Genomic DNA, 13362 nt, shown 5'->3' with positions numbered 1-13362 from the left:
TATATATATATACACACACACACACACACAAACATATACTGTACATACATCCACACACTTCACTGGATGTGAAGACCTGCTCAGACAGACAGACGGACAGACGGACAGACAGACTGCTGTGTGTAGCTTTGGACACAGAGACACATGAGACACATGAGAAACTCATTAACACATGTGACAGGTGGTTCTCAAAGTGCGGTATGGGGACTCCTAATTGTCCATTAAGGTGGCCCAGAAGGTCCTGAGACAAGCAAATATGATTTTTTTAACATATGATGTTTACATAAATGAGAACAATATTATATATATATATATCTGTCTCTCTTTTAGCTATGGGTTCCTTGGAGTATATTTCTCCTACCTTATTGACCTAAAAAGATCTCTGAAATGGCCTTACCCATATGAAACGTGCTATACAAGTCAAGTTTGACTAACTGATAAATGCTGTTGTTATAAACAATATTTTATGTGACTAGTGTACAATAATAAGTTTAAGAGCATATGAGGGGAAACCGAGCTATGCACATATTCACGTTTCTGGGAATAAAATAATAAAATCATTTCCATACCCAAATAAAGACAAGTCTAAACCTTCTTTGTGGAAGCATGTCCACCGTGCTACTGTGTGAACTGCTGTTAGATCATATAGGCGATTTGCATGGATAACTTGGCTCAGTCATTTGCATGATTGTAGAACAGAAGAGGAGGACGGGGACCAGCACAAAGTCACCTTTCAGTCTCTGGCCTGCTAGCTGTTTTAGTACAATTAGAGATGTCAAATCGGGGATCTGATTATTTACATGTTGATGCCACCGTTTTACAGCCTGTCTGTCCGACGTGATCACATGAAGACAGAAAGGTCCCAGTTCCCTCAACTGACAAACACAAGTGAAAGTTGAACCTTCTAGAACCCCTTTTACTTTAATGCAAGCAACACTCGGATACTGTTTTCACTACACACAAACACACAAATACACACACATAAACACAGACAGACAGACACACACACAACATCCTACATCAACTTTAAACACTATATCCAATGACAATAACATTGAAATTATTGTAGGAGGCAATACGCATAATTCAAACTGCACAATTGCTCAAAATGGCCAGACAGATGCGGTTCCAATGTCTAAATGGTCATTTGTCCCACTACAGGGCTACATGTACATGCTTTTATGACTGGGCCTGAGGACGTTAACGCCTCCCCGTGCCCGGGAGGTTTCACAGTGCTTTGCACCTGGTCAGCAACTAGTTAAACTTCCTGCTAAAAGCAAGTGGCCAAACTGTTGTACTGATATACTGAATCACCTATATGAAGGGAATCTGTTGCATCCAAGCCCTGATAAACTGGCCTGCTTCCTCAGTATTTTGCTAATTTGTACCACACTCCCATTGATTTGGATGCAGTTCCTCAGTCTAAGGTGTAATTGATAAAACTCATTGGCTTAATGCAGTTAGACAACAGAATCACATCTGCATGGACAATACAGGTCTAGTATAGTGATACATTTATATAGGCATTCCTCTAGTTGTCTTTACAACTCATTTCTCATCTAATGTCTGGGTCATAACACATGAACAAGCAACACGCCTTGAACAAAAAAATGAAATAAATAAACAATCCAGTAGTGCCTCCAGTCTGTAAAAATGGGTAGTTTGAAGAAGTTGTGTCTCTTGTATTCATGAAGCTTATCTAAAGCTGTCAGTTTGAGGAGGGACAAAGTATTTAGAATCCCTGGTATCTGTTGAATAAAAAAAATGTCAAGTCTTGTACTGGAGAAATTCCCCAAATAACTCCTGAACTTCTCCGATAGTTAAACAACTTATGAAGGATCTCATTAGTCACGTGTTCACTGAACTAGTACAGTAGATAGAGAACGACGTGTATGTCACAATTGGTCATCTAAACCTGAAGGTTTGTCAATTTTGCAGCAATAAAATACTCAGTCACACAGCAATTCACAAGTAGGCTTTTCTTAAAATTGCCTTAAAGGGGACATACCATGAATATCTCCCTTTTCCCAGTGCTGGGCATACATTTGGATATCTGGAGTGTCTGCCAAGCCACAAACTGTGAAATAAGACAACCCAGTGCATGGTATGTGGGCTGATGAGACCAGAAAATGATCTGATCAGCTCACATTAGCCCCAATGTTTTTTAAACATTTTAAAGCACACATATCAAGTTACAAGTAAGTAAGTAACACAAATATGATCCTGAAAATGAGCATGATATGTCTCCCTGGAGAGGATCTTTACCTCCCCCTACAACCAAGACCCTTTAGGATAGTTCCATGTATTCTTGTTCTATTATACATAACTATAAATGGTGTGACTGTTTTGTTGTGCTCACTCTTTACACCCTAATACTTCAGTTAGTGGTTTCAATAGGTCAATATGGTTGACTGAGGCAACTGCGGAGAAACAAACTGCTTCCACTGCTCCTTATCTGATGCATTTGTCTGTGGTAGGTCTCGTATATTTGCTTGCTTCGGTCAAACACCAGTGCAGCTTGGATGAGATAAGATTGAACACACCCATGGCACATGGGTCCCTTTCATACTCATGATGAAAGCTGGCTTGAAGCTTTCACACTTGTAGCTTTCAGTTGTGTGTCAATGGGTCACACCAGGCTTTAGACCTAGATACATGTAGGCCTTATTAGCGTGGTTTATGTTGTGATGACACCTTCCCTAGCCTACCATATTTAACAGCAGCTGCATTTTGGGTGTTGAAGGGTGAAAGGCAGGGAAAGAGAAATTCAATTTGTATACAGGAGACATGTCTTAAAGTCAGTTGGAAGAAATATTGTCCAGCTCTGTAAGATGACAAATTCCCAATTTGTGTCAGATCCAGGTGGAACAGGAGCCTAGATACGTTAAGACTGTTTTGGTTTTGTTGCCCTTCACTGCTCCTAGTCTTCCTCGGGCTCCCTGAGGCCCTGGCTGTGTAGAGTCTTCCCTGCCATCTCCATCATGGCCTGGACCTCTGGATCCATATCCAGGATACTCTTCTTGCCCTTCCCCTCCTCACCCTGAAACACAAAATATACACAAATACCATGGGTTTAATTCTTCTTGTTCTAAAGGAAACAGCTGGAATGTAAATTAGGTTCTCTATTTGTGGTATGGTTAATTACATGCCTAATGTGCATGCCAACATTAGGCATGTATGTAATTACATGCCTAATGTGCATGCCAACTAGTCTGGCTATCAGCAGACCAAGCTGAGCTCAGTAGATCTGAGACTGAGCGTTGGTCTGGGGAGTCTGCTCTGTATTCTCTCTGCACGAGGAGGGGCCAACAGCCATAGTTCAAATGACTGTATGCGGTTGGAGAGTCCGTCAACCAATCAGACCAACGATCCAGGTGACGTAGAAGCGACAGCAGCATCAACGGGTTGCTGTGCCCAGCTGCGCTTCGATGGCCACGGCTATGTTGAATGTAAAGAAGAAGCTGCTTGGTTGCTTCTCTATTGTCATCGTGTCAAACCTTCTAATAGCGCGCCAGGTAGATAAGCCAGTTTGTGATTGGTTTCTGCAAAATATTGAACTGAAGCAGGAGATTTAAAGGTGCAGGTTTCAAGGGTAAGCTGCAGGGGGAAATCAAATCAGTGGGTGGGGCTTCCCCAGTCTACATGCCAACATTAGGCAAGCATCTAATTACATAACAAAAAAGTGGTGGCCAGTTTTGTTATAATTCTACTGAATCAGTTTCAGTGTGTGAAAAATTGTAGAGCTGAAAAAGAAACTTGTAAGGTGCGTTCCTCCTTGACTGTACACTAGAACAAAAGTATGAAAACACTACACTTATGGCGGTGCATACACACGTCTCCATCTTTAATTCTCCTCCTGTGAGCTCCCTGCGGTTTTCTCCATATGTCTCCCCTCACAGTAGCCCCATCAGCCACCTTTGTGGACAAACTCCAACACTGCTGTGAGCCTGCGTTGTAGGACAGTTGAAGACTGGTTGTACTTAGTCCGTCCCAGTGTTAATGTGTGGAAATATGTCAGGAAAGATCTCCTTGGAAAACCACATGGATCCTCCTTCACATTCGCAGGATAATTAAAGACGTATTCTGATTGTGTAACTGCGTAATTCCGGGTTTAACTGCAGACAGGTACCTTTGTTGCATGTCAACACTGTTATGTTGTTTCCTCTCCAACTCCATCAGTGGACATGGTTCATGGAAAAGTCAATCTGCAGGCTACCGGTAAGATATCATTACCTTGTGTCTTTAGCTGCATGCTCCCAGCCAGTAAGCCATGTTGTGTCTGGTCCTGTCTTTTTCTTTGAATGTGCGCAAGTAGGCGGAAATGGAGAGACAAACAAATACCGGGTGGAATCAGGGATTCTGCTCTGGATTTTGATCCAAATCGGAAGCTCATTTCAATCGATTTATGACAGCCCTAGCCTGCAATCAAATAAAGGCAGAAAAAAATAGAAAGAAAAGAAAGAGAAGCAAGTACTCTAACCTCCTCTGGTTCTGGGGGTTTTCCAACTGCCCACACTTCCATTGAGTCCAGGGTGAAGTCCTCCTCTCCAGAAAGCTGTGGGCTGCCGTAGGTGGTGCACTTGGGCCGTGCACGGCTATGACCACGACCAAAATCACTGTCCAGCCACAGGCCAAAGTAGTATTGCTGACCGCCCATACCCTGATGAAGGCCCCAAATCATAAACACTATGAGACAAGTATTAAGACAAGTATTAAATAACAATAACCATATCTATCATTGAAGTCTTTTTTGTTCAAGCCTAAAGTAGGAACAATATTTCAAAAATTCAACTACCATTATTTTGTGAATTGAAACTAATATTAAAAGGGGACCATTCTGATGCCCAAAAATTGTAGCGATAGTAATACCATATCAGAAGAGATTGACATTTTCTGTTATCAATTGTTTTTAAAGCCCCATTCATTGATGATTTTTTTGGCCAGTTAGGGGCATAAGCAGAAAAAGCTGAAACACAAAACTGACATTATATTGTGTTTAACATTCACTAGCCTTTTAGCTCTGTTTGGACTCCGCCACCTCCTGAGAAAAAGCTAGACTGAGTTCCAAATCACATACTTTGTTCTTTTAGTATGTACTGCAGCTGCCCTTACAAAATATGTCATGTTGCGTGTAGTATACATACATTTGGGACATACTATAACTTCATAAAATTGCACCTTGAACTTTGACCCTTATGCTAATATATTCTGAGAAGGGATTGGGAGTCAGAATAGCCAGAAGAGCACGCTGGCATGCATACTGCAAAATCTGAGCGGATGCAGTAGGACATCCTTGTATTTTCGGCATACTGCATTTGACATAAATCTTTTCTGGCATACTAAATAGTATATTTTATGGGTATTGGAACACAAGGCTAACGTCTAACTTTGTCTGTCTGTTGTCTGGTGCTGGGCAGGTGCTGAATCAGAGCTTTTTCACTGAACAGCTGGCTGCTGCTGCTGGCTATTAGGGCTGCCTTTTTACCAATGCAAAAAACACAACTGGTGTAACCTATATGATTTATACTGTATGTACAAATTACACTGTATCGTATCAATAATAACATGAAAGGTCAGAGGACTGGTTGGCCGTTAGTTACGAAGTTTTAATAAAGGTTGTAGTCACTTGAATCATAAACCTTGAATCAGGCAATATCTGAAAAAGGCATATTAACTGGCTAGATTAAGGGAATTCCATGTGAATTACATTGTACATCTTAATCTCCATGTGATAATCACATGCCATGAGCAACAGAAGTTACCCTCTGTTAAACTAAGGTAGTCTCACCAGTCCGTTGGGCATGGTCTGCTGATTCTGGTTAAAGTACATGTAGTGTTGGTTGTATCCTGTTGCTGTATAAACTCTCAGTCTGGGGAACACCGAGAACAGGAAGCATCTGGAGTCACCTGCGCATACACACACACACACAGCCATATGTATATACAAATTATTAAGGGTCTGAGAGAAAAGTCAAGTGACAGCCCACAGTATTCAAACAAGAAGTATTACTTCCTCAATGTGTCCTTTTATCAGTCTGGGGTCCGGTCCACACCAACGTGATAGTACTGTTTTTAGACATACTTATGGATGTACATTAGAAGCCTAAATTCACTGTGATCTATCAGAGGCGTCACACTTCACTCCTGTGTGGTAGAGTTCTATCAAGCGTGTAAGTAATTTGCGCAAATTGCCTCTGTTCTCCATTCAGCAGAACAAAATCAACAGTTCCCACAAAGCGTTCACCTGCTGTTAAAATTGAATGCTGCTGTAAAGCTTATTACCTAAAGCAGGTTCCCAAAGTGGGTACCGCTGCACCCTGAGGTGCCTTAAGTACAAATGTACTGTGTGTGCCTTCTAATGGTTTTTCAATGAGGTAAGCTGCAGCAAATGACAAGACAGCAACACACTTTGACACACACGTTCCTGGTTTAAAGCAGTCTGAAATTGTTACCATAGTAGGCAATGGGAAAATGTAACGCTGTTAATAGAGCTCAAAGAAATGCAAGCCCTGGCCCATATCACAGTCTGAAACAATTGAACCTGCACCTGTCTAAAGTGCAGTGCCATGAGAAAAAATCCAGATAGTGATGCTAGCTGAAGATGGTATTCATTAAATATCTAATTTCATCTGAGCCATGCAATACGGAGTACAGTAGGATCAGACGAGATTCTGTTCTCTCACCCTGGAACTGAGGTTTGACCTCCCAGGCGTGGGAGGCAAACCCCCCAAAAACATGCCCCTTTGTGTCTTTAATAAGCAGCAGGGTGGGCCCACATTTTGTCAGACCAGCAGCCATCCTGGTGAAGCTCTCCCCATGCAGCCGCGTGGAAAACACAAGTCTCCAGGGGGCGCTGTAGCTGTCTGGCAACTGGAGAGAATCACATAGTGTTGTGCAGTCACAGTGTGTGTAAATATCATTTTAATATCACAGATAACAAATATAAATGAATGAGTGGTTATATTTTCATGTGGTCATTGACATAAAATATCCCTTGCCATTATTTATAACAGATTCATATTACACAGCAAACCAAAAGGATCAAGCATTTCTTTTGTTATTATGTCTGTCTTTTGTATTTTATCGTAAAGCACTTTGTGATGTTGAGTCTAGAAAGGTACCACATATATATATATATCAATCAATCAAGTTTATTTGTATAGCTCTTTACAATAGCCAAAAGGTACCCAAAGTGCTTTACAACAAAGCCATAAAACAATACATAACACATACAAAACATGCAGATACAATCAAAAGTGCTGTAGTGGTGCAGTGCTGCAGGACATTAAAAGCTTTCCAGAAATGCATAGAAAGGAGCATACAGAATTAAATGCTAATTTAAATAAGTGGGTCTTAAGCTTTGTTTTAAAAAGGCTGAGGTCAGTAGTGGTGCGGATGTCAGGGGGTAGTTTGTTCCACAGTCTGGGAGCAGCGACGGCAAAAGAAGATCACCCAACTGTTTAAGTCTTGACCTAGGGACCTCTAACAGAAGCTGACCCGAGGAGCGCAAGGCTCTGCCACAATTGCGGAAAGTTAAAATCTCAGACAAGTAAGAGGGGGCCAAGCCATAAATGGCGTTAAAAACAAACAGCAGGAGTTTAAAATCAATTCTAAAACGGACTGGAAGCCAGTGGAGTGACGACAGCACAGGGGGAATGTGTTCACGTCTGGACGTGCTTGTTAAGAATTGGGCAGCAGCATTCTGCACAAGTTGGAGACGAGAAATTGATGACTGACTGAGGCCAACGTAAAGGGCATTGCAGTAGTCCAGTCTTGAACTGATGAAAGCATGACTGAGAAAGGACTTGACTTTGGCCAAAAGACGGAGCTGAAAAAAGCTTGAGCTGACAACAGAGCTAATCGGTTTGTCAAATTTGAGCCCATTATCAAATGTTACCCCGAGATTTTTGACATGACATTTAAAAAGGGGGGCCAGAGTGCCAGAGTTTGTGGTGAGAACATTTGACATAGATGGAGAACCAAACAAAATACATTCAGTTTTGCTGTCGTTTAAGTGCAAAAAGTTCTGTGACAGCCACTGCTTTATATCTGTGATGCAGTCCAGTAGCTTGGTACGTGCAGTGTTTTCGTTTGGTTTCATGGGCAAATATATCTGCAAGTTGTCGGCATAAAAGTGAAAAGACAGGTTGGGCTTTTTTATAATTGATCCCAGAGGTAGCATATACATTGAAAACAGAATGGGGCCATGAATAGATCCCTGTGGCACCCCACAGGGCAGCGACGCCTTTGAGGAGCAATGGTCACCAATCGCGACAGAAAAACTCCTGTTTGCCAGGTATGACCTAAACCACTGGAGAGCGGTGCCACGGATGCCGACGTGCTCTAGGCGAGATACAAGGACTGCATGGTCGACTGTATCAAAGGCTGCTGTTAGGTCGAGCAGAACCAGCACAGAAGGATTCCCAGCGTCCACAGACTAGGCAATATCATTGTGCACCTTTAACAGTGCTGACTCGGTGCTATGTCGGGATCTAAAACCAGACTGAAATTTATCAAGAACAGAATTGATCTCCAAAAATGTCTGTAATTGAATAAAAACAACTTTTTCTAAAACTTTAGAAAGAAAAGGCAAGTGAAAGACAGGTCTCAGATTGGAGAGCACAGAGGGGTCAAGATGCGTTTTTTTTATGAGGGGCCTAACCATAGCATGTTTGAAGGCAGCTGGAACAGACCCTGAGCTAAGACAAGTGTTTATAAAAACACGCGGACTAGACCCAACGGAGCTCAGAACCTCCTTCAAAAACTTGGCTGGAATAATATCTAAGGGACAGTTCGTGGGTTTCATGCCACTGACCACCTTAGTAAAAGAAAACAAAGAAATGGTCTCAAACCGCTCGAATACAGCAGTCTGTGCCGGAGGAGCACAGACATCCTTAAAAGACATATTCATATTACAGATATTCTGCCTGACAGATGCCACTTTACCAGTGAAAAAAGACACAACTCATCGCAAGTTGCAATAGAAGCATCGGACAGGACAGTAGGGCATGGATTAATGACAGCGTCAATAGTATTAAATCGCAGTCTTGGATTATGAGAGCTGTTAGCTATAATGGAAGACAAAGATTTGGACTTGGCTTCCTTTAGAGCTCTCTGGTAAGCAACCAGACTGACCCTTAACCAGCCCAGGGATACATGCAGTTTGTCCTTTTTCCACCGCCGTTCAGCCTGTCTGCATTGTTGTCTGAGCAGACGGGTATGGTCATTCAGCCAGGGATCTGACTTAGTTTTGGTAGCTTTTTGCCGAAAAGGGGCCACAGAGTCAAGAATCGCAGAACATGTTGAATGGAAAGTGGAGAGTAGGCTGTCTGGACAAAGGGGAGGAACCAGCCCACAGTCATCAGGCAGCTGAGAGTTTCTGAAGGCAGCAGCAAATGATGTTTGATCTCCGTTGATGGAGTAAAGATTCGGCGTCTGCGAGCTGGGAAAACTGGCTTATTGGCAGGTGGGGGGGCAGCAAAGTCAAAGACAACGGGGAGGTGATCCGAGATAGCAGTGTCGACTATTTCTCTGAGAGAAACTGAAAGCCCATGAGAGATGACAAGGTCAAGAGTGTGCCCATACTCATGTGTTGGTGCATTAACAGATTGAGTGAGATCAAAGGAGACTAAAAGGCCTTTGAATTCGTTGGCCAGTTGATTTGCTGCACAACAAACATGGATATTAAAGTCTACACAAATCAGCAGTTTATCAAACTTTGGGAGAAACTCAGATAAAAACTCTGAGAACTCTTGAAGAAAGACCTTAGTAGATCTGGGTGGGCGATAAACTGTGGCACACAGCACAGGGCAGGTAAGGTTTATCACGAACAGCTGCAGTTCGCAGCTGGAGTAATTATTGGTGGTTATCGTCCGGCATCTGAAGCTCTCCTTAAATATAGCAGCCAGGCCGCCCCCGCGAGTTTCCAGTTTTTTTGTGGCTTTCTTCGACATTTCTTGTTGCTTTTTTGTTGACATGAAGCCCTACAGAAGTCAGCCAAAAGCTCATTCAAGCAAAACAATTATCACATTTTTTACAACAACCTGAATATGAAAACTCTTTGTTTCTGGGGGAATTTCTGAGTCATAAAGTTGTTAAATTTGCAAAATTGTGTATAGAAGTGTTGTGAGCTGGTACAGCCTGCGGGCCTTGAGTTTGACACATGGTTTAAACAGTAAGTCAGCAGAACAGCAGTAATCAACACACCACTGGGAATCAAGAGCGGCACACAAACACTTGTTGGTATTTGTTTCTTCCTTCTCTCCTTTATGTAGTAATAGTATTTACTAGTAGTGGGAGACTTTTCCACATTTTTTAAACTCCATTAAAAAATGAGTTGCAATGTGGTTTTAGTGATATTACCATAAAGACATTTTGGTCAGAACCTACTGATATGATACCCAATATGTTTTTATTCCAACCTGTGGAGCCAGAAACATAAGGGTGGGGAGGTCCAGCAGACACCTCAGCTCTTTCCAGGGCGTCCCGATGCAGGGGGGCAGCAGGGTGGGGGCCGGCCGGTCGCCCAGGGACACGTTTAGGCCCTCAGCTACCAGGATCTCCAGGTACAATGAAACCTGGGAGACCCTGAAGATCCAGTCCTCCAGACAGGAAACATCATGACATCCTTGAGAGGAAAGGAAAGGAAAGGAGAGGAGAGGAGAGGTTTTAAAAGTCCCTTCATTGGACCATTTCCTCCTCCGTAACTTCTGCACAGTTGAGATCATCTCACTGACTGCTTCATGGTGTGGTATGGGAACTGCACCATGGCTGACAGGAAAGCCCTACAGCGAGTGGTGCAAACTGTTCAAAAAATCATTGGCGCATCACTCCGGGCCATCAACGACCTTCATCACTCACGGTGTCTGCGACGTGCACACAATATCAGTTAGGACCACACGCAGCTCCGTCATGGACTGTTCCCCATCCTCCCGTCTGGGAGACGTTACAGGAGTCTCAGGACTCCTCCTGCCCTTTAGCACGTGGTCTATGGACTGTTTGATATATAATACCTCTGATCACTATGCACTTTAAAAATACACCTCACAAATGCACTATATCTGATCATACTGCATTCTGTCTCTCCTATTATATGGACTATGGACTCTGAGTTCTCAGAACTCTATGCACTTTATTTGCTAATGCACTTTAATAATTCCTCATTGGACTAATGTGATCATACTGCATTCTGTGTTTTATGTCTTTTTAAGCAATGCTATAAAGGAAAGGCACTTTAATGATTGCACTGTTAGATGTAAAAACTGACAATAAAGTTAAATCTAATCTAATCTAATTTAAATTGACACCCCCCAACCAATTTAGCCGGCTGAACAAACAAAGCAACAAGTCAGTGTTTCCAGATTGGTTGTTTTTTTTGCCAAGAAATTTCGAAAATTGTGTGTGTCTTTGGCCTTGGAAAATGTTATATGCATCTGTAACACCTGCCTGTAGTACTAATCCTACATTTCCCATGAACACAAAGTCATGACGCGCCAGACAACCGTCAGCTACGTGCCTAGCGATTTTGAACTTCGATGAGATGGAGAAGACAAACAAACGGAGCCGGATAAACCAGAGGAGCCAAAATTAAACCAAAGTTAGAAAAAATGAACGTGGCTAGTGGTTGGTTACTTTAAAAATCTACTAGCCATGTTGGCTGGCTATCAAAAGAGTTCATTTAAAGCTCTGGATATACGTATGTACTGTATGTACGTGCAATTTGTTTTTGTTCCACATGCAAAGGGGCACATTTTCCCTATCGTATGTTGAAAAACCTTTGAATCACCTATTTACCTGAGGGTTTGAGTTCAGAACACATGTGCTCTGCCAGGAGTTTGACACCTAGGGAGCTATCACCCATTCGCTCTGGCTTCCAGGCCTGCAGGCGCCCTCTGTGGACCAGGATCTGAACTACAGCAGAAATCAGGTCCTGGAGGAACTATGGAAAAAAGGTAAAGGGGCCAGAGCAGGGCATCAGTAGGGAGGGTTGGCAAGGGCTCCCCAATCCATCGGTCTGTGCCACCACACTTAAAAAATCCTGGAACCACCCCTGAGGGTTAGAGGTAGCAACGTGACAAGGGAGGGCTGATGTAAATAAAAGTAGAAAAGGTAGAAAACCACAGAAATTGATATGTTATTTCCTATTTAATTGGACCCTGTCCTCACCTCTGCTACCTGCTCACATGTGACAACCACTGCTGTCCCTGTCCCACGCTGACACATGGCCATGACGAGAGGAGCCCGCTCCTCTGCAGTGCCTCGCAGCGTGTCTGCTAGGAAGATGACCAATTGCTCTCGAGCTACTCCAGAGGCAGCCGAGGTGCTAGTCTTCCCAGAAGCTGCGGGTGCTGCAAGTCCAGGGTCGATAGTACACATGCAATGGTAGATCCTCCTCACCATGGAGTCTGGTACCAGGCTGCCCATTGAGGACTGGGACAGACAAAAAGGAATAGGGAAAGGTTGATTATACACAGGCAACACACTGGCAGGAATGAGCTCTCCTGACAGATATACTTATATCTATTGCTATTGTAGAATTGACTTTTGCTCAGTGGAACAACAGCATAAAATGTTGTCTAAGTCAAAGAGACAGAGCATATTTTGGAGAGTGTATTCCTACTGTACGTATAGGAATCTGTAAAACTACACTAAATTAAAAAGAATAAAAGTGGTAATTAAAAGGAAAGGGAAATGTATTGTTTTAAACCTTGAAAACGTTTATAAAAACAAGTCAAAGTATTTTTTTTAAAAGTAACAGGGAAAAAATGTCCATAAAAGTCCAAAAACGGAAAAGAACATTTATGATGCGATGATGCCTGAACAAGCAAGTGGGTTGTTATATTTACTTGCCCAACGTGGCGTTTTATTTGCCCCGGCCCATCAGGTAACCCTTATGGTTTAAATATACTGTACGTATGTCCGGCTTTAACAGTCCCACCTGCAACACCTCAAGCGTTAGAGTCCTCCCTGCTGGGGTTTTCCCGGGGGCTTCTGAAGGGCCCTCAGCACCGCTCTGGAGCCTGTCGAAGACCCCCTCCACCACAGGCCGCTCCTGGGGACGGAAGCGGGCCAGGCGCTTTTGCACCACCATACTCTCTGTGTTACCCATAATGCTCTACAATCCAACACAAAGTATATCAGATCACACACGCCAGCGACATTAAGCCAACATACAGTGGGGACTACAGAATAAACAGAACATTGATGTCAGTGTTGTTATGTATTGTGTTTGTTGTACATGTCTACATAGAGTACAAGGTTTCCCCCAATGTACTGCAAGCCACCAGGTAGGGGAGGGAAACCTTGAGAGAGACATCATGGCTTTCAAACAAGCAAAGTGGCAGTTGGTCAAGGCAACACCCC

General features: G+C 43.0%; 2 protein-coding genes across 3 annotated transcripts in view; one reads left to right on the top strand and one right to left on the bottom strand.

Moving 5' to 3' along the window:
• The window catches only part of gan (gigaxonin), a 322832-nt gene that overhangs the window by 102376 nt on the left and 207094 nt on the right, over positions 1–13362 (top strand). Inside the window, exon 15 of the transcript XR_004657566.1 lies at positions 11967–11976. The gene's annotated coding sequence lies outside the window, so the exon portion shown is untranslated. The remainder of the gene's footprint in view (positions 1–11966; positions 11977–13362) is intronic.
• The window catches only part of meak7 (MTOR associated protein, eak-7 homolog), a 13296-nt gene continuing 1414 nt past the window's right edge, over positions 1481–13362 (bottom strand). The window contains exons 2-9 of one of the 2 annotated variants that reach the window (XM_034878682.1): positions 12938–13114; positions 12166–12429; positions 11794–11938; positions 10422–10633; positions 6684–6870; positions 5789–5907; positions 4481–4660; positions 1481–3040 (exon numbers count right to left, since the gene is read on the bottom strand). In XM_034878682.1, coding sequence (XP_034734573.1) covers positions 2921–3040; positions 4481–4660; positions 5789–5907; positions 6684–6870; positions 10422–10633; positions 11794–11938; positions 12166–12429; positions 12938–13108 — 1398 coding nt within the window. In that variant the 5' untranslated portion in view covers positions 13109–13114 and the 3' untranslated portion in view covers positions 1481–2920. The remainder of the gene's footprint in view (positions 3041–4480; positions 4661–5788; positions 5908–6683; positions 6871–10421; positions 10634–11793; positions 11939–12165; positions 12430–12937; positions 13115–13362) is intronic. The other variant, XM_034878683.1, reaches the window with a different exon arrangement.

This window comes from Etheostoma cragini, chromosome 8 (genome assembly GCF_013103735.1).
Source record: "Etheostoma cragini isolate CJK2018 chromosome 8, CSU_Ecrag_1.0, whole genome shotgun sequence".
NCBI lineage: Eukaryota > Metazoa > Chordata > Actinopteri > Perciformes > Percidae > Etheostoma > Etheostoma cragini.
The sequence above is the reverse complement of the archived record's forward strand: the minus strand, read 5'-3'. Positions and strand labels throughout refer to the sequence as shown.